The sequence below is a fragment of the Notothenia coriiceps genome, unplaced genomic scaffold (assembly GCF_000735185.1).
Source record: "Notothenia coriiceps isolate Sejong01 unplaced genomic scaffold, NC01 NC01_scaffold00023139, whole genome shotgun sequence".
Taxonomy (NCBI): domain Eukaryota; kingdom Metazoa; phylum Chordata; class Actinopteri; order Perciformes; family Nototheniidae; genus Notothenia; species Notothenia coriiceps.
In genome coordinates this window covers 386,505-406,776 of record NW_011355840.1, presented here as the reverse complement: position 1 = coordinate 406,776, position 20,272 = coordinate 386,505, and the positions used below count along the sequence as shown (strand labels likewise).

Below are 20,272 nucleotides of genomic sequence, written 5' to 3'. Positions count from 1 at the left end.
CATCAGATTAAAACGTTTGTTTAAAACCTTGTTAGAGCCAATAGGTAACGTTAGCCAAAGTTGTGAGAGCGTTCCCCGCTAGCTGGGATTTATTTATTATAAACGTTAGTCCTTAACATCTATCACTGTGTATATCACCATTCAAACATATTTTAAAAGTTGAACAAACCCCACACAGCTCTGTGAAATGTTGACTTTATTTAAAGACCCTGTGAAGTGCATGTTTTTGGGCCAAAATGAAATGGCAGTTTCATTCCTTAAATATCATTGTGCCTGTTCATGGCTAAAATAATTTTTCATAATTAATGAATGAATGAATTTTGCCGTCTGAGCCTAACGGAAGTTGAAGACGATAGTGGCTGTGACGTCACAAGATGTACCCAGTTGTGATTGTAAACATGGTGGAGACTTTGGAAAGTGATACTAGTGTGAAAGAAATGATTGATTTGGACAGCTTTTCGGACAGGATAGATGAGGAAAGTGATCAATCTGGTGCACTTTGAGGGCCACATTAAGAGATTTATGGATACAGTTCTCAACACTCATATGAAACAGAACTGTATATATTTCAATAATCAAAAAACATTAGAATATGCTCACAACCAATAACAAATCATTGATCAACTCCTCTCTCCTATCTTTATCTTACCTAGTCTGCATTCTTTCTTTATGCATATTTGACTAGTCACTCCCCTTTCAAACTGTGTTTTTTATTTTTGTACTGACACATTTAAAAAGTGGGGGGGGACACAAATGGGATTTTGAAAAGTGGGGGGGACATGTCACCCCTGTTAAATTACGCCCATGTTTACGGTCCATTTTTAAACAGAAATGACACAAACACATAATAATTATGAATATTGCTTTTCTTGGTTTGATGTTATAGTAAGGTGAATATCTTGTGAAGCCACATTAAGCTTCAGGAAATTGTGAGAGGCATTATACTTCTTTCTTACATTTTATATAATCATCATGAATATAATCTGCAAATTATTGATAGGAACACATAATAATTGATTGCAGACATATCGCATTTCACTATCCTTTCCTGTGATGTTTATGTTAAATCTCTGCTCTAATTAGCTGGAACATTTATACCCCAGTGGAAGTTATTGTTCTGTCCATTACATAATTTGTATCCCAGAGCCATGGATGTTGATTGAAAGCCTTTGGTGATTGATAGAATTTCACACAAGACGAACATTTCTTTAATGACTGTGTAAGTGCTTTGGATAAGCAGTGTGTGTGCGCGCGCGGCGTGCGTGCGTGTGTGTGTGTGTGTGTGTTTGTGTGTGTGTTCGTTCAGAGTAAAGAAAACGGCTGACACCTGATTAATTAGCCAACTGAGGCAGCCAGTATTCCTGGTGTAGCCTTGGGCCACAGTGCACTGCATCCCTCTGCTTTATTCAATGCCCTCTGGCTAAAAACAACAACAAAATCTCAATTCGCAAAAGAGAGGAAGTTGTTTCTGGAGGCTGCTGTCTGGCAACCATTTCACGCACTTCAAGAGAGGACGCGGGAATAAAAACAGATCAAATTGTTGCCCATGGACATGCAGTGATAAAACAGCTTCTCACCCATGGGCAAATCTGAACCCTCTCTTCTTGCTCTTACTCTCACCATAGATTTTCTCCCACTCATTTTCATATTTTTCTGTCACATAATACACAAACATATATCTGCTATTCACAATGTATTTCTCCTGCTCTTCAAACCATATGTGTGGTAGCTGCATCAGGGCTCACAGGTTAGGCCACCGTTCTCTAAAAAGAAACTCCACAGAGGGAAGCAGCACAAGGAAAAGGGCCGCAGGGGAAAACAAGCCAATGACCACTTTTGGTAAAAAGCTGCAGCAGTCAGCACCGCAGCCTAAAATTTAATTTCCCCTAAAAAAAAAATAGCTATCCTCTATGCCTTTGGCTGCCTATTTATAGCATGTTATCGTTCAGCCTCAATCAGAACTGAAGGCAGTCATTGCTAGAAAACAGCATGGAGCTCCTAAGAAATCAGAAGTAGCTCATCAGATGTGTAATGTTTTATGTACAAGCTGATGTATTGAGGAGGACAGAGAGGAGAGAGAGGAAAATGGCCTGTCTCTTACAGTTAATGCATTTTTCCTTCTATATAGCTCCATCGAATCGATACTGTCAGATGAGGTCATGGTTTAAGTCCAGAGAAACAATGCCAGTGTTCAAGCATGCCATGACTTCATGATAACATCAGAGTTTTCATTTTCCCGTTACACCATGGCCTCTTCTCAAACCTGTTCCCTGAACGTACTGCATTGTTTATGCTGAAAAACAACTTAAGTGAGCACAAAAGAAGCAGAAAGAAAGGAGTTCTCACAACTGCAAACAAGTCTTGACAGTGTGTGGACAGTGACCAGCAAATCATGTATAATGTGCCACTTCAGTTATGCTTTGCTCATGGCATTGAGCTCAGCTATACGGGGGTCTTGTGCAGAGTTGGGTATGTTGGGCACCTGCTCCACTTATCCACAAATACTCTATGACAATTTAATACCCAAGCCTGGATTACCTCAAATGGCTGTGTGTCACCTGGTTTGTCCTTGCATGGGAATATGAAAAATGAACACAGAATATAAACTGACATGATGAGGGCCTTACAGTGCTTTCCTACCCTATAACTCACGTTGAGGCACTGTCTTAAAGAGGGCCATTAAGTACAGTAGTTTGAAGACCACAATAATAGTATTGAGATTATTTGTAACATCTCTCTAATTTTCATTCAGCAAATCTTGTTCAAGTAGAGAAAAAAAACTAACAAAATGTGGAGGGAGGGAATGGATTACTCGAAGCACAGTCATCCAGCCCTGCAAATGTATCACAAGTCACTACCACACATAACTCTAATTTACAATAATTTAATAAAAATAAAAATTTGATTCATCACTTATTCATCAGCTTACAAAAACAAACTGCTCCAGCCGCTTCAACAAGCCTCCCTCTGCTGCTCATTCTGACAAAAGTCAATACCTCAATGCTCTACGAAAGTGCCAAGTTCTTAAAAGTTGTCTGATAATTAAAATGTGTTGTCTTTAACTGCGTAGCAGGCTGATATCTGGAGTTGAAGAACATCTTATCAGTAGCCTGTTTATAAGAATTCAAGGGAACATCAGTGTGCACAATGGTAAAGGTGAACCCTTCATTATGATACACAACACCCTCACTCACCTCTCCTCCATGGCCATCAAAAATCCCAAAAATAGAGGGGTGACTCTTGTTGACGATGTCGCTGAGCACCTCGAACCGGTCCTCCATGTGGTCTCGCCGGCCTTGGATGGAGTACACGGCCACGTTGCTGCTCTTGAACTCCCATGTCTTGGAGAACTCCGCGTCCAGGACGTCCAGCCCTCCGAACCGCTCGTTCTGCATCATCTCCGCCACTTTCCCCTTGACCATCTTGACCGCATCCCGGCTGGACTTGACGATGGTCTTCACTTCATCCGTGTGGAAGAAGTAACTCCACAGAGCCAGGCTGATGCACAGCAGGAACAAGGTCTCCGGTCTGAGCAGAAAATAACGCATGATCCGACCTAACAGAGACAACAGGGTCATTGTATCCTCTATCATCTATTTATTTACATGTAGGAAATCTGCGGCAGGTTGTGTGTCGCTCGCCCCCGCTGCAGGTTTAGTCCATTGTCGTTGGTGTAAGTGTTTTGGTATCGGTAAAACAGACGCATAACCCAGCGTTTGAAACCTGGACTCGTACAGAATATACTGTCAAGGGACACCTTAATTCGTTTTGTAACCGGACACAGCAGGCAGGGGGTAAGGTGTACACAAACCGGGGTACGAAAACGGTGCTCCGGCGGTTCTCCCTCTAGCTTGCAGCCCTGCAGTGAGCCACCAGCGGCTCTCCGTGCACCATCTGATGCGGTCCGAGAGCACCGACTACCCCGGGCAGACAATGCAAGTCCTCCGTTCAGAGTTCAATTTAAGCCCGTGTGCTGGCTGGGCAGAGTCTCTTCTTGGCCAGCCCCGCTACTGCTCCTCGTCCTGAAATAGCGGTCCGTGTTGAAACCAACACATTCCCAGCTGCCACACTGGCTGCGACTCTCTGCTTCTGACTGACTATTAAAGCGGAATGATGCCTTCATGTGCAGCTCGGAATCTCCCAAAAACAAAAGGACTTCAGAGCAGGGAAGTAATCAAGTATATTTACTCAAGTACTTTCTTTACTGTACTTAAGTGCAATTTTGATGCTTTGTACTTCTACCGCACTACAATTCTGAAGTTAATAGTGCAATGTTACTCCACTACATTTATTAATATATTTAGTAATTTAGCAGATTTGAAATTAATTAATTAAATGTAATCAACACTTAAATAACACTTTAGTTACAGATGGAGTAACATTCACCATCTAACCTGCAGTATACAAAGTCATTCAAATTAGTTCCACCTTTAAAAGCTGTGATAAACACATTATTCTATCAATAATTATAATGAAAACATGTCATATAAATAATTCGGATATGGGCCAATCTACATAAGGATTACTTTACTTACTTTTGGAACTTTAATTCAATTTTGATGCCAATATGTGTGTGCTTTTACTTAAGTAAGATTTTGAATACAGGTATTTTACTTGTACAAGAGTATTCCTTCTCTTTGGTATTTCTACTTTTACTTTAGTACAAAATCCACCGATGCGAATATATGAGATGTGTTTATAAAGAATGTCCTTTATCTCCATCGGGTGTTATTTAAATAACACAATTTACCACGGGTGGAAGTAATACAAATACAATGTAAACATACGGTGTTTTAAGCAACAGCCATGCATTTAAAACCTTCACTACTGCTTAAGTAAAAGTACTAAACTATTAGATCAAAAAGTACTGAGGAATCAAAAAGAATATACTCATACTCATTATGCTGAAGGGCCCATTTCATATACTTTATATGATATAATTTGAATCAAATTATGATGCTCAATGTGTTCATCCCTTTTTTATGTTGCAATTGTTAGAGATGGAACTAACTTTAATGTCTCTTCCGCTTGGGTAATCTTTGATAATGCCATACATAAAGAGGTATCTAATTGTTAAAAACAGACAATAATACTTTAACCATACATTTAAGACACATCTTTCATGCATATTGTAGATTAACAGTCACATCCTGCTGGTGTAGCTGTAAGTATTCCCACGTTTCCTTTATTTCATGCACTGAATACATGAGCATTAAAGTACGCTCGTTTTAGTTTAGATATTTCCGACAGCACTTGAAGACATCCAGAGAGCTGGGTTACTTACCAAAGGTGCGCACTAACAGAGTGAAGGGATTCTTTCTAAAAAGAAAAGGCCCAATTTTGCAAATGTCCTTGAATAATTGGCATTGTCAAATAAATAATCCCTCTGAGTGCTAAATTATTAAAAGTGTGACTTCACTGGATCCCTGGACATTCACGCTTGGAGCCTTTATGTTTTTTCATAATATTATTGACAAATCAACGTCCTTTTTAAAATGGTGCTTTAAAAGCTGATCTTAAGATGCTGTTTGCATAAGTGTCCGTTAAAGACTTAAAATCTTCATTATTTAATCTGGTTTTGAATTTAAATTATACATTTAAAAACTATGTTCTATATAACCTACACATCACACTGCAAACCTCATCTCATGACATGTGATTTCTACCACAAGCATAGTGCTCCATCTGTTTATCAGAGAGTGTGAGGACTCATGGGTTAGGGGCCAGCAGCTAATTTTTGCACCATAAACCCCAAGTACCTCTGTGATATGAATTGAGAAGTAGATTTTGAAACAGTAACTTCATTAAATCCAATATGATGAATTAAGTCAAATAGATGCTCGACTCACATTACAATGATATTGTTGCTGAAACGATTTGCAAAAAGGTCCAGGTGGTGAGCTTTCAAACTAAGCGACCTTGGGTCTCATGAAAGCGCTATATAAATCCAAGTTATTATTATTATTAAGCTAAATTAAATGTTACACCAATCTTTTGTCTGTCCTCGTAATGTTTATATAGCCTAATATGGTATGCATTTCTCGAAAATGTATAATATTACGTTTTATTTATTCAAGCCTATACCTTTATATCTAAATAAAACATTCAAAAATAATTTTCTCTCCCTTTTTCTTTCCGTTTTCTTAATTGTCTTTATTTATTTTTTATTTTGTTTCTGATATTGAATAATTGTATAGGGCACTCAATGTTGTTGGCTGGAATAGTTAATGCCATCATTTAATGTTTTTTTTAAGGAAATGTGTTCAGGCAAACAAAGACAGCCCGGGGTCCTCTCGCACTGCGTGACGTCACCAAGCCTCTCGGTCCTCGGTAAGGAAAACGTGGACGACTTCACTTCACGCTGTGTTGTGGATATACCATCAAAAACACTTCAGTAAGTGTTGTCATCCCAGGCTTGCAGTTGTTGTAGTTATCGAATACGTTTGTTTGACATGTTGTGCTTGTTATTCACGAATATCTTTTAGAATTACTCGTAAAAACTGGCAAATTAGCCCCGAATGCTAACCGTGTGATACTGGATGTGTAGCATCAGCTAGCAGCTTTAGCTTCAGAGCATCTCTTTAATGATCTAATGTCGTTGTCTATGTTTTTACAAGTGTTTACAACAAACTAATAGTATCATGTACCTGCTGTAATGAATAATGTAAGTAGTTGGTACACACTGCTTGCTACTTGCCACTGTTGGCTATTCTCCAGATGTGTTACTGTTAAAGCTGTGCTAGTATAATCTTTCCTGTTTCTGTCCTCAGACATCATAAAGATCCACTGAAGTACACTGATCTGTGAAGTTGACAAGAATGGAGTACGTTCAAGCCCCTGCCACAATCAGCGAGGCAAATATGTAAGTGAATAAATATAAATAATCATGATGTCTTCTAATCACAATGTTCACATTGTGTAAACTAAGTGCATCACATCTTTGCCTTATTGACAGATGTTGTCTTTGGGGCTTACTAAGACTGACATCACGAATGAAAGTTAAAGGAATAGGTTGATATATACATTTACAATAAGTTGATAGTGGTGAATTTCCATTTTTGGGATAATTGTCTAATTATCTTTACATATGTTACTGAAAGAGCTGTCAGCTCACTAAGATGGTAGAGCCTGATTTAAATACTTACAGGAATTATAAAGCAAGAAAGATCAGACGCGCACAATGTTACTATTTGCAAGTTATTTATCTTGTATTTATGCAGCTAATTCGTTATTTTAGCTAGTTACATTGTTTATTTTGTATTGAAAAGGATATTCACTAAAAATGGATGTCTGATTCTTTACTTAATTTTAGGTAAATTGTTTGCAGTGTGTTTCATTGCCATATTAAGAGCTTTAGTCATATTTTATGTTAATCAGGATAATATTGTGAATTGCAATTATTTTGGCCAGGAAAATTCGTTTTCACATTGTTTTATTGACACACAATTTCGGTTGACAATAATAATTTAAATAGTCAACCTGAGTGAGTTTGAATGTCGCTATCTTAATTTTGGGGGGTTTTCAACACCGAACAGTAGTGAATTCCTGTACAATCTTTTTCCATCAGGAGAAATGTAGCACAATCAGCAGGAATGTCAACATTTCTGGGAGACAATAAAAACTCATTTTCCTAGAGGTGTAAAATGCCATGTCATTTGTTTATTTCATTACGTTCTACCAACGTTGCCTTTCCCCCCCAGCCTGTGCTGTACCTGTGGCGTCCCCATCCCTCCCAACCCAGCCAACATGTGTGTGGCCTGCCTGCGCACTCAGGTGGACATCTCAGAGGGGATTCCCAAGCAAGTCACTGTGAACTTCTGCAAGCAGTGTGAAAGGTTTGTTTAATCCTCTCTTCTTCTTTTTTAAAACCACAAATCAAACAGACATTTAACTACATGATACACAGAAAACATCAATGCTTCGCTCTAGAAAAAAATATATATACGGGTACAATAGTTTTTGAGAAAGTTGAGGCTTAAACACTCATCTTCCTCTATCATGCAGGTACTTGCAGCCTCCTGCCACCTGGATGTCGTGTGCCCTCGAGTCCAGGGAGTTGCTCTCTCTTTGCCTGAAGAAAATCAAGAGCTCAATGACCAAAGTAAGTGTGCTTCACGACAATAGCATATTTGCACTTAAATTAAAGAGACAAAAGGTTGCATGAATAGTCTAGGTATAAGTTCGAGGTTGTCCTTTCCTTTGTCATTCAATTGTAGTTTTAATTTGCTCTCAGTTCCATCTGGCTACTCAGCAATGAGCATACTTATTTTATGGTTAAAAATAAATAAATAAAATGTTGCCTAGCTACATTTCATCAGTGCCTCTCCTATAATGCTGCCTAAAACAATATAATAATTTATGGCCTTGAAAACAGTTAACATTGTAGTCTCTTTTGTCATGGATAATATTGTCAAAATATTGTTTTCAGATCATGTACAGTATCTGACTTTTCACAATGATGTACACCATGTTCACTAAAGTATCAGTACATTTTCCTTTTGGGGCTCGTGCTATTTTTAAACAACATATCTCTTCTCACAGGTGCGTCTTATTGATGCTGGCTTTCTGTGGACAGAGCCACATTCCAAAAGGATTAAGATGAAAGTGACTATCCAGAAAGAGGTAAGAGAACAGAGTGGAAGTGATGACTGTGGGAGACTGACATTCAGACTAATGGATTAAAACGGACCCGAGAGGGGCAACACATGTTACATCTAAAGGTCATCTGGTTTACTGTCCAGTGAGATAACACCTTAAAAGGAAGTGGTCTGTTTTTGAATGAGTTATGTGTGTTTGAGAAGAGTGTTTTTTTGCCAGTGGCTGTCATCTCATCTCATTGACCTTTAGTGAGAACCTGAGTCCTCTGTTCTCAGGACTAACTCTTTTGTTTCTATTCGAGGGTCTGTATAAAACGGTCTCTAGATCCCACTGGTGTGATGTATCAAAATTACTGAGAAATGGCAACGTGTTGTTTTTTCCCCCCAGAAGTTAATAACCTAGAGTTTTTATCACTATTTGCCATGTAGTTAGAGCATATTTTCTAACTCTTCCTCTCTTTGCCTCTTCAGGTGATGAACGGTGCGATCCTACAGCAGGTGTTTGTGGTGGAGTTTGTCATCCAGTACCAGATGTGTGACGACTGCCATCGTGTGGAAGCCAAGGACTTCTGGAAGGCCGTGGTTCAAGTCAGACAGAAGGTACCTATCATAAATATTTTGTTTCTGTTCTTTTGTTGTACTTGAACTCTTCTCACATTTGAAACCTTTTGACAATGTTTTAAATACACTGTGCATGCATTGCTACATGCACAGTTTAATGAAAAGTGTATTGATTATTCAAAACATTATATATGCTTAAGGACAACAGAGGAAAATGAGCATTATGCTATATATGGAGAAATATATTATAGACCAGTGTGCCTGTTTAAAATTAACCAAAAAATAAACATAGTTTTTTTTTGGCAACGTATATTGTCTGAATCTGGTTGTCCAGGTTTGAAAAAGGGCTTCAAAAGCTGCTGGGCAAAAAACAAAGTCTGTTTACACTGGCATTCCCCAGAAAGTTGGCCATTTGCAGGTTTACTTTTGCACTCTTTAATTGTCATTCTGTATTTCCCTCTGATTAAAAATCTGTTGATATTTTCCCTCAATTTTCTGTTTTAGTGTTTCCAGTATTCTCTTTCTTTTAACAATGTTGTTATTTTGTGCTGAAGCTGTGTCTGTTTATTGTAAAAAACTTTGAGGGCTGTAATTTATCCTTCTTATCACTGATGTTTTGGGGTAAAAAAGCTTAGCTGCAGAGCTGCGACATCCCAGGTATGGGGTTGGAAGGAATTGAAATAATGGCGCTGAAGAAATTTTTTTTTCTTATTTTTACAGACCACTCATAAAAAGACGTTCTACTATCTGGAGCAGCTGATCCTCAAGCACAAACTCCACCAGAATGCCCTCAACATCAAAGAAATGAATGGTAGATCAATGAAATATGATTATACGTAGTTCCTTGTTGCTTGTTTGTTAATTGATGTAACCTAAAAGGGAGGAGCTGTATTTCCGGCTTCCTATGGTATGACAATGTGAAGGAGGGAAACTTGTCTCATTCATCATCAGTGTAACTGATGTGGATTAAAGCTAAGCAGAACTTAATGATGTGTCGAGTGTTAATTACCTCGTACCAGACAGCAAGCCATGCATGCATATCACTGGCGCCAATCAGTCCGTACAGCTGTCCCTGTGTGGGCCTCAGAGGAGGGCACGCGTTGTGCATCTAATCAGTGCGCTGTAATCAGACCAGGCATGCCATATCCAGAATTCCTGCCATTCAGGCTTGATTCGTAACCTATTTAGAGCTGCTTACTGCCACGTCACACACACAAAGACCTCCACACACTCAGGCGCTCATGCTGTGCCCTGAGTGACAGCTCAGCAGCAGCTTTCTCTCTCTGCTCTTGGACTGTGAAGTGGAGTTTTGGCTGGTGGTGTAATTTAAATTGTCTCCATAACTCGGCAGGACTTAAAAGGCTTTATTGAAGTTACAACATATGGCTGCCATATTTTCTCTCCAGCTTATCAGCTCTCTTGTGTTTTTGCATGCATGTGTGTTCTGCATGGGGAATGACTAGTGAAGGGGGCCTGTTCTGGATTTATTGGTTGAGGTGTTTGATGGTATTTTCTCCTCTCAGATGGGATAGATTTCTACTATAGCACCAAGCAGCACGCTCAGAAGATGACGGACTTCCTCCAGTGCACTGTGCCCTGCAGGTAAGCATCGCCTCAGTCTGTGCTTATGAAATCATCTTCGTCATAAGTGTCAGTATTAGAACAACCTTCCTCCTCTTTGGAAATGCTAATCATAAAAGCATTCAGACTGATTTTGAGTAATACAAAAAAAGATGTTAGTAGCTTAGTGTTAACTTGTGTTTTTCTATATGCCAAAAATCACATCGTCATTACCTAGATGTTGTCATGACTTTCAAAAGCTTAGATGAGTCTGACTGCACTTTTTCATGTGTGCGATGATTATTCCAGCTGGAACAATGTGAGCTATGCTGGGCCTCTGACAAAAAAAACATTATTTTCTATTTTAAAGGTCAAAGACATCCCAACGCCTCATCTCTCACGATATCCACTCAAACACGTTCAACTACAAGAGCACCTACTCCATGGAGATTGTACCTGTCTGCAAGGTATAAATGTGAAAAAAAACTACAGATTTCATTTAAGTCAAATGTTGTTAAGCTCAACTGATCCCCTGTTGGAGTTGAGATCTGTTCAGCACTTCAGTCAAGTCCCAGCCGATCACCGCCCCACTAAAGCCCTCAGTTTGTTATTTTAGTAGAAATGTTGTGTTAGTAAGCTATTCATTTGATCTGTTGATGTGCTGAAAATCCAAGGATCCTTCATATTGTTTTTGTTCCTGAAACTTAATCTACCTTCACAGTAAAACTAAGGTAGAGATATCATCTTGGCAGGTGTGTAATCATCACTTTCTATAGCTGCTAATTCCCATTTGACATGAAGCTTTAGTTATGTGTTTATATTAGCTATAAATACATTTGGGTGTACTCCATAATATGTTTAAATGACTGGGCTGATAAAGGGTTATTTCAATAAAGGAAAACAGGAATCTGAATAGTGCTAGATACCCCCAGGTGAATTGGATTATTGTGTTTAAACTAAGTCTAGCTTCCAGTTCTTAGAAATACATTTTTATGTCCGTGTTTTGGGCACTTCTAGAGCTCTCGGTTTTGACCCCAGGCTGTCTGTTTCTTTTCTGCTTTCCAGGACAACGTAATATGTCTTTCACCAAAGCTGGCGCAGAGCTTGGGCAACATGGGTCAAGTGTGTGTGTGCGTCCGTGTCACCAGCACCATCCACCTGATTGACCCCAACACCCTGCAGAGTGAGTATTCCTACTGTCACAGTTCAGGTCACACTGACACCCAGTCCAACTTCACCAAAACACAGCTTGTCAAATATATCTGCAGTCTGGTTTAGATGGTTATCGTCAGTACGTGTGATTTTGTTATTTCTCTTTTTTTCTTCTGTTAGTCAGAGAAAGGGCTTGATTTGAAGATGTAACCTTTTTTATTTCAAAACATATCGTAGTCGTGTTTTCTGTTAAAATTCACACATTTTTCCTCACTGCCACAAGTTATGCGTATTCATGCATTTGTGTCTTTGAGTGATTTACAAGACGCATAACTTCCTGTATGTTACCATGGTGATATAACTGAGTCATAACTTGAGTGAAACCCTCAGAGCTGCACTAAGCTGACCCCCGGTCTGCTGACCACATGTTCGACAAATCCGTCTTACTCAACAGCTTCCCTCTGCGTTCAGTCACGACGCAGAACGAGACTCAACAAAATGAACTTATATGGAGGGAATCATAATCAATACAAGAATGCAAAACAGAGACAGAAACATTTACACAATGTGTTTCTTTGGTATCTACTGTAATCGTGATGAGAGAGGCTGTGAAGCTCCTCAATAGAATTCTGACATTTTGTCAGCAGCACACACGTCTTTAATTATTCTTCAAAGAGCAGGCTATTTTTGTTGCACATAGTTTTTGATCAGGCTGAAAAGCTGGAACTGCCTCCAGGCAGAACTCTGTTCAGCAGATTTTGGCTGCAACAGGCAATTAAACTGAGTATTACAAATATTTGTCTTGCTGTTTTTCTGCTTGATTTTACTTAAAATACAGACAGAAAGACGTCCCTTAGTCTGTTTTGTTTGAAACATGTACAGATAGAAAAACGCATCAGTACATCTGATTCATGTTTCTTTTAGAACCATGTGGATTTTTGATAAAAAGGACTTTAGAAAATGTCTATCTGTGACGTAACGTTAACTCTATTTTTCAAGTTCTTTAACTGTGTAGTAAAAATGAGAGGAACTTTATAATTTGTGCCTCCATTTTTGGCTTTTTGTTTAAAGGACTATAGAATTGTCAGTAATAAATAAATAAATAATCTCTCTAACTCCCTAGTTGCTGAGGTGGATGGGGGCACCTTCTGGCGTAACCCCTTCAGCAGTCTCTGTAGCCCACGGCAACTGGAGGAGTTCATCGTCATGGACATTGACGTCCTCAGGAACCAGAAGCTGGGAGCTGGAGCCGGCATAAGGTCCAATAAGGTGAGGGTGTGTCTGTGTGTGTATTCTTGGAGAACAGATTGCATTATGGGAGGAAGTTGTTTTTTTCTTTTTAAATATCGATAGCGAATGATTGCCCCCCACTCTGTATGTGGGATTCAAGCCAAACTCACAGGAGTGTTTGTTTCAATAGCGCAGTCAGGGGAGGATGTTTGTGGCTTTCCTTCTTCTCTCTGAATCATTATTGATGCTACCTTCTGAACTAATTGGAGAAAAAGAAAATAATAATTTAGTTTTAATGGCTTGACACTCATTTATATTCCCCTGTGTGTATTTGTGTGTGTGCGTGTTACAGCACCTGCTGGCTGAGCTGTGGGTCCAGAAAACAGCAGAGATGGATGGTCAGCAGTATCACTGCCGCACATACCTGGGCCACCTGCTGAACATCGGAGACCTGGTGCAGGGGTGAGTACCAGGAACTGATGGGAGGTTGAGATGTCAGTCGAGATGCAGTGAAGACTGATGGCTCATACTTTTCACACAGATATGACTTTGTCAATTCCAACATCAATGATGAACACCTGAATAAGATGAAGCCTCACACCATTCCTGATGTGGTAAGACTCCTCTGTGAATAAAAGCTTTTTGTATACAAAATACTGTCTGTAGATACAATCAAATGATTTGGAAAAACACCACATTGCATTGGTCGAGGGGTTTTAATTTCACAACCTGAATGTTGACCCTCTAAGGTGCTGATCAAGAAGTGCTACGACCGCAACAGGAGGTCGAAGCGCAGGAACTGGAAACTGCATGAGATGGATAGAGACCGTGAAGGCATGGCCCCAAATGATGAGAGGTGGGTTTCTGAATTATTTTATTTAGAGCAGCAAAACAATGTCAGTTGGATTGATTCAATGCAACAACAGTATAGCTCTGGCACAAATGAATAAGCTGTATCATTCTCTTGGTACACATACTATACTGTTCTTAGGATCAATTCATTCTTGGTTTAGATATTTTTCATATGTTTACATAAATGTAGATTATCCCCACGACAGTGTTTAGCTGACAATCTGCCGGTAGAATCTCCCGCATGAGCAGGCATAAGCTCCGCCCCCTCTTTTTTTTAAATTTTTTTTTTAAAACTTCATAGACATGTTTTTTTAATATATTTTCATATCTGAGACCTATACTGTTGCCTAAAAATAGCATGATAGGTGACCTTTAATAGTTTGAAACTGTGAAAAGAATTCCAAGGATTGTGTAAATGTGTTTTTCTCTGTAATGTCTTACCACATTGATTTGCCTCTAACTTGCTTTTCTGTCCTCAGACAATACGAGGACTTCCTGGAGGACCTGGAGGAGGATGAAGCTCTGAGGAAGAATATTAACATCTACAGAGGTGAGGAGCCAAACACCGACGATCTCTAGACACTTGAGCAATTCTGTTGTTTCCTATTTTGCAGCTTAAATAGTTTAGCTAATTTGCTATCGGTGCTGCTTAAGCTCCCAATAGACGTAATGTCATAAGTTTATTGATGTGTTGGATAGTTAATGAAAAGAGGTTGATTTTGAATTTCAGATGCATCCAAGGTCGCAGTGGAGAGCGACACTGACGAGGAAGGAGCACCTCGTGTTTCGCTGGCGGAGATGCTGGAGGAGCTCAGCCTGACGGATGCAACAGGAGAGGATGGTGCCGAAATGATGACGGAGTAGCTGTCCTACTCTGTCACTAACAGGACCGCTGATAATACAGTCACACACAGAGCTGGAATAACAGCAGATTTAATTGAAACATCAACAACAAATGTGTCACAGAAAAATGAACAGCTCATCAGACTGATTTAATACAACAGTTAAATGCCATATATGTGGGTTATAATGGCGCCACCTACTGTGGTAACAAATATATTTCTGAAGTACTCTTTCTTCATTTGTCATGAAATATTTTGAAGGGATATGGAAATGAGGTGCTTGTAGTTCACTATATCAAAATAAATACTTGTCCTAATGCTGACTTTTCATCAATTTTTTTCCGGTTGGGGATTTAATAGACATTAGCTGGGTCCTGTGTTTAGTCAGATGGCTAAACACGTTACCAGCTGTGGACATCTCCTCCTTTGAGCATCCAAAAGCACACATTTAAAAATCACTGCATACTCTGCTGTGATTATACTTGTTTTTGTTACATGAATACCCTTCATTATTTATACCCGTTTAGACAGGTATGTATCAAGTTCTCTGCTCTACATATCCACCAGAGGGACTTCAAACAAAAGAGAGGTAATGCATTCAAATAGCCACACTTGTAGTAAGCCGATGGGCTTTATTCAAATACTTACCCAGCTGCACCATCTGTTCAGTGCTGTTTGTGCGGTCTCTGATGTTGGCTGATGCGAGAGAAACAAATTAGAGTCGAGGCTGCTCAGAGCAACAATGATGTCCTCAAATAATCTGACATGATGTGCAACTTGTTGCAGCCTAAGAGCTCATGTGAAAGTAGTTGCCAACTCCAAAAAGTCCCAAACACTGGTATGCAAAGTCAAGTAGAAGATTCAGAATTTTCAAAATTACAGATTTAGATTTGGACATGAATATCCTTCCAAAGACAAATGACCTCACATTACAATTAGGAAAAGGGGCTTTTGAATATGTAAAAAGTTGTTTATTCATGATAGATACTATAGCAGAAATGTTTTTGAATGTTTCTTTTGCTCTGGTAGTAGTTATGACATCGTGACCCTTAATATTTCAAGCTCATGAAGTGATTGGAGAATTGATTTTGAGGGTCCATACACATTTTGTTAGTACATTTGCATGGCGGTGCCTACAAATACAGATATGAGGCCGTGTGTAACTAAAGACACCAGAGGAATGTGTGTTCCAGAGAGAGTAAGCTGTTTGTCTGTGTGACATGTCTCACGTTCTAAATTTAAGAGGTAGAAAGTGGCATGGTTTTGTTTTTTACAAACCTGAGCTGGTTGTTCACAGTAATCAGATCTACTTGGGGAAATGAATTAGTTGAATCCCCTCTGGGTATGTGTGCGTGGGTTAGGGTAACAAGAACATAGGGGTTCTCATGTTTTCAGATCACCCCTCTGTTGACCTCATTTTCTCACCATATTGTCACCATAATGCTTATGATTGGAGCTTTGATTCCCAATACTACCACAGCTACCAGGACCTGAGGAGACCTTGTCGGATTTCCATACACATTTCCAAAGTACATATAGCGGAGCAGGACAGGATGGCTCATTCAAACACATTCAGGTGTCTGCGAGGGGAACATTTTTCCTTTCAAATGTGTCTGGCTTTTTTTATCCAGTCTTCCTCTAAGAGACGCTGACAAAAATGCAGAGTGCATCCATGTGTAATCCTCAGCAGCACTTCCTGTGTTTATACATCAATAATACATAGTGCTGTCAAGTGCAAGAACTAGCCAGTTCAGCAAACCTTGAGCAGATAGGAGATAAGAGTTACCAACTTTGTCTCTCATTGTCCCAAAACACAAGGACACATTTTCAGCTCATACTTGCATTTCTTTTTCAGGGGTCTTTTCATTGTTGGTTTGCCTTATTGAATGGGTCAGTTTTTCCCAACACTTCTTTGGGCGGGACATTTGAAAAGAATAGATTAAAGGTTAATATTTAATTGACAATATTTTCTTTAATCCAACTGTGCATTGACTTCTGATGATCTTCAAGGTATACAGCTGCTGTGAGTTAGTCAAATCAGTGGTTTGTGTATAGCCTTATCATTTGTTAATGGATTGAGCAACTGGTCAGATGCACACCTCAGTCACTTCTCTGCTCCCGAGCTGTTTTCAATATAGCATTCATCACTGTCATACATAATGATATATCTACCGACAGCATTTTAACTTTTTGTGCACAATTCCATATTCAATCAAAATGTGGTGTCTCTAAAAAACTATTATAAACTAAAACATATCTGGGCTGCAGGATGAGTGGATGCCAGTGTGATGTGTGGTCTGTTTTCACCCTGCTGCCTACGTTAGAGGTGCTGCTGCGGCGGTGCAGTGTCCGGCTGGCGAAACACAAGGATGTGACACGGTCTGCAGAAAGTTAAAGATGCATTACAAACGTCAGATTCAGCACTGCTGAATTAGAGCTGCATCTAAAACAGCCACTCCTCCTTGTGCCTCTGAAGCTGGTTTCCTTTGGCTGTGTTCACACACACACACACACACACACACACACACACACACACACACACACACACACACACACACACACACACACACACACACACACACACACACACACACACACACACACACACACCTACACACACACACACACACACACCTACCTGTGTGCTTTAGTCCTCGGTCACTGCTTGGTGTGTGGGCCAGGTGAGTCCAGGTGGGTGTAAGCAAAGGCAGTGGGTGTGGTGTTATTCTCACAGTCTGTATGACCTGCTACATATAGGCCAGAGGGGAACTGTTGAGACAGCTTTCAGTTTACACAAAGCAGCGGAGGGAATCGGGCTGCAGCTCTTCCTGTAATTGTCTCTGACAGTAGGGAGTCTCACGTCGCCTGCTAAGGTGAGTCAATAGGGATTCAGTTATACACAATAAAAACTACACACTCAAGAGCTGATACATCCCCTTTAATATTCTGTATTACAACAATAAATCATATGAGGAATAGTAAAGGAATGTCTGTGTCATTGTGTAAAATCAAATCATGTTACCTTATATATCTTAATAAAGGCAGGTCATTACTCAGATTAAATTATCATCAAACTCGTTTTTATTCTAATATTTATGTTAAGGGAGATCATTTGGTTGGCAAAAGGGCATATCGGTTTATTTGAGGTAAATACACCTGCATTGCGCACCTGTTGGTCCCGCCTACTACCTTAACCTTCAGTTAAACAAATAGTCCTGAACAGATTCAGAACATGGAAAAGGATTAATTTGTAGACTAATTTAAATCACAACAAGTGAGTGTTTTTTTTCATCTTCCTGTTTTCGCCTGTGCATTTAATTTTTGTTGGTGATGGAGAAATGTTGCTTCTCCACAGATAGTATAAACTCATTTGCAAGGTCCCAAGGTGTGTGGTGACACCTGTATGCTTATGTGTGCCAAGAAAACATTGATGACTGTTAAAAGTTCATATGGGAACATTATGTTATATTTAACTTTTTCTTTTAAATATACCATACTATCCTATTGCTTTATTTTGACTTTAGTATGGCATATTTTATGGTATACTTAACGTTTTATGACATAGTATACCCTCATATGTATACAGAAAAGTCTATTATTAAAAGTGTATTTATGGTGTGCTATTTCTTTTAAGACAATTACATTATTTATAACCGTTTTTATTACAAATTATTCTATGTATTTGTATGGTATACTTCACTATGACATTCTTTATTGACATACCATATATGACTATTGAATGTTATAATATACTAGGTTTTTGTGATACTATGACTCATACTATATATATGTGCTATACTTGTATTCACTCTCCTCCAAATCTTCTCCCTCAGCTTCACCACTGTGTTTTTTTCCTCCTTCACATCTCTTTCTTACGGCCTGAATCTCACAACATTCCTACTCCATTTCTCTTCCGTGCATCTTGCAAGATGAACTTCAAGAACTTAAGGGAGTACCTGGCCTGGCTGTACTACCAGTACCTGCTCATCACCGGCATCTATGTCCTGGAGCCCTGGGAAAAGTCCATCTTTAACTCCATCCTCTTCTCCGTCGTTACCATGGTGATCTACACCTCATATGTCTTTGTGCCCATCCACGTGCGGCTTGCGCTGGAGTTTTTCTCCGGGATCTTTGGCGGGCAACCTGCGAGCACCGTGGCACTCGTGAATTAAAACATAAAAAGAGGTTGCGACTGGGTGAATTAGAAATAATTCCTTAAAACTCAACTCCTTATCTCCCAGAGCCCCTTGAGCACCACGTTCACCCTGAGCCTCAGCAAGACTGAAAGCATGAAGATCTTAATGAAATCATCTGGAAATCTTAGCCTATCTTCTTTACATCCCAAATCCTCCTTACCCCATGGTATTAGGCAAACGACTGTACATTACTTTCACACCCTCCCTGTGAAATGTTGTTTGTCCTGTCTGTTTTTTTGTCAAATGTTTTTGTTTGAGTGTATGCCACCTCTGTGTTTTACATGATAGGGTCATACATGGGTCGGGTAGTATATTTGCATGCTCGTTTCACAATTAAATACCACTCGACTCTTTTCTTTCCATCATAACTTTAGGGCTAGTCTTTAAACAGATATTACGGAAATGAAGTTTGTCACATAAAAAAAGACAGAGTGGTTGTAATTGAAGCAGCATAGGTCAAGATATCCTGAGTTTTAGTCTCAAGTTAAAACACTTGATCCCACACAACCCAAAATGCAACTCGATAGGGTCTTATGGTAGACCTTCCCTGGCTGTCTAATACCCACATCTTTTTAAATCCAACATCACAAGTTTGAGTTAATGTTCAGAGTTTGGATGTGTCCAAATCACTTTTTTTTTTATAAACTGCATTGCATGTACTCTTTCTGCCGTTTGATAGTGTCTGAATTTGGAGTGTGAAATATATGCATTATTATATCACGCCCTCAACCGTTCCAACAGTGAATCAAAGAAAGTAAACTTTACAATTTCAACACATTATTGTTCATTATATAAGTAGTAATGAAAAGTGGGGATGGGGGGTCATTTCAGACAAAGCCTTGGAAAGAACCCCTTAAGAGCCACAGAAAACATTGAAAAAAACTATTTAGGCTGAGTGTGACGAGTAAACTGAACTTGATGTGAACAATTGGTTGCATGCCTCTCTAAGTTTCCGTGAATATTTGTGTATCTGCTGTATCTGTGATGCAATGTTATACCTGATATACATTTATATCTGATAAAAGAGGAGCCACTCATCCCAACATTTGTTCACATGCACTTATGGTTGATCCACGGTTTTGTATCAGAGCCTCTATCACCTTTTATATTTACTTTTATGAACTGGAACGCTATTGGTAGGGTATATTCAAAATGTCAAGTCATTATGAGCTGATTTTAAATTAAAATGAACTCAATCACAATGTTATACAAATGTGTAATATTTCCCTATTTACTGGTTAAAGAGAGAAAAAAAGCAATTAGCGCAGATGTGTGCCGAGCT

General features: G+C 39.3%; 2 protein-coding genes across 2 annotated transcripts; both read left to right on the top strand.

Moving 5' to 3' along the window:
- Positions 1-6,284: 6,284 nt before the first annotated feature.
- Positions 6,285-15,111, top strand: nmd3 (NMD3 ribosome export adaptor). Its single transcript, XM_010781359.1, has 16 exons — positions 6,285-6,394; positions 6,771-6,862; positions 7,701-7,835; positions 8,005-8,101; positions 8,542-8,622; positions 9,069-9,197; positions 9,879-9,969; positions 10,682-10,760; positions 11,089-11,185; positions 11,784-11,901; positions 12,994-13,139; positions 13,453-13,562; positions 13,642-13,714; positions 13,850-13,956; positions 14,432-14,502; positions 14,683-15,111. Exons 2-16 carry the CDS (start codon positions 6,819-6,821, stop codon positions 14,814-14,816), a joined length of 1,512 nt encoding a protein of 503 aa, XP_010779661.1. The 5' UTR covers positions 6,285-6,394; positions 6,771-6,818; the 3' UTR covers positions 14,817-15,111.
- Positions 15,112-18,723: 3,612 nt separating this feature from the next.
- On the top strand, positions 18,724-18,966 carry sptssb (serine palmitoyltransferase, small subunit B). Its single transcript, XM_010781370.1, has one exon. The coding sequence runs from the start codon at positions 18,724-18,726 to the stop codon at positions 18,964-18,966; it is 243 nt and encodes an 80-aa protein (XP_010779672.1).
- The last annotated feature ends 1,306 nt before the right edge of the window (positions 18,967-20,272 follow it).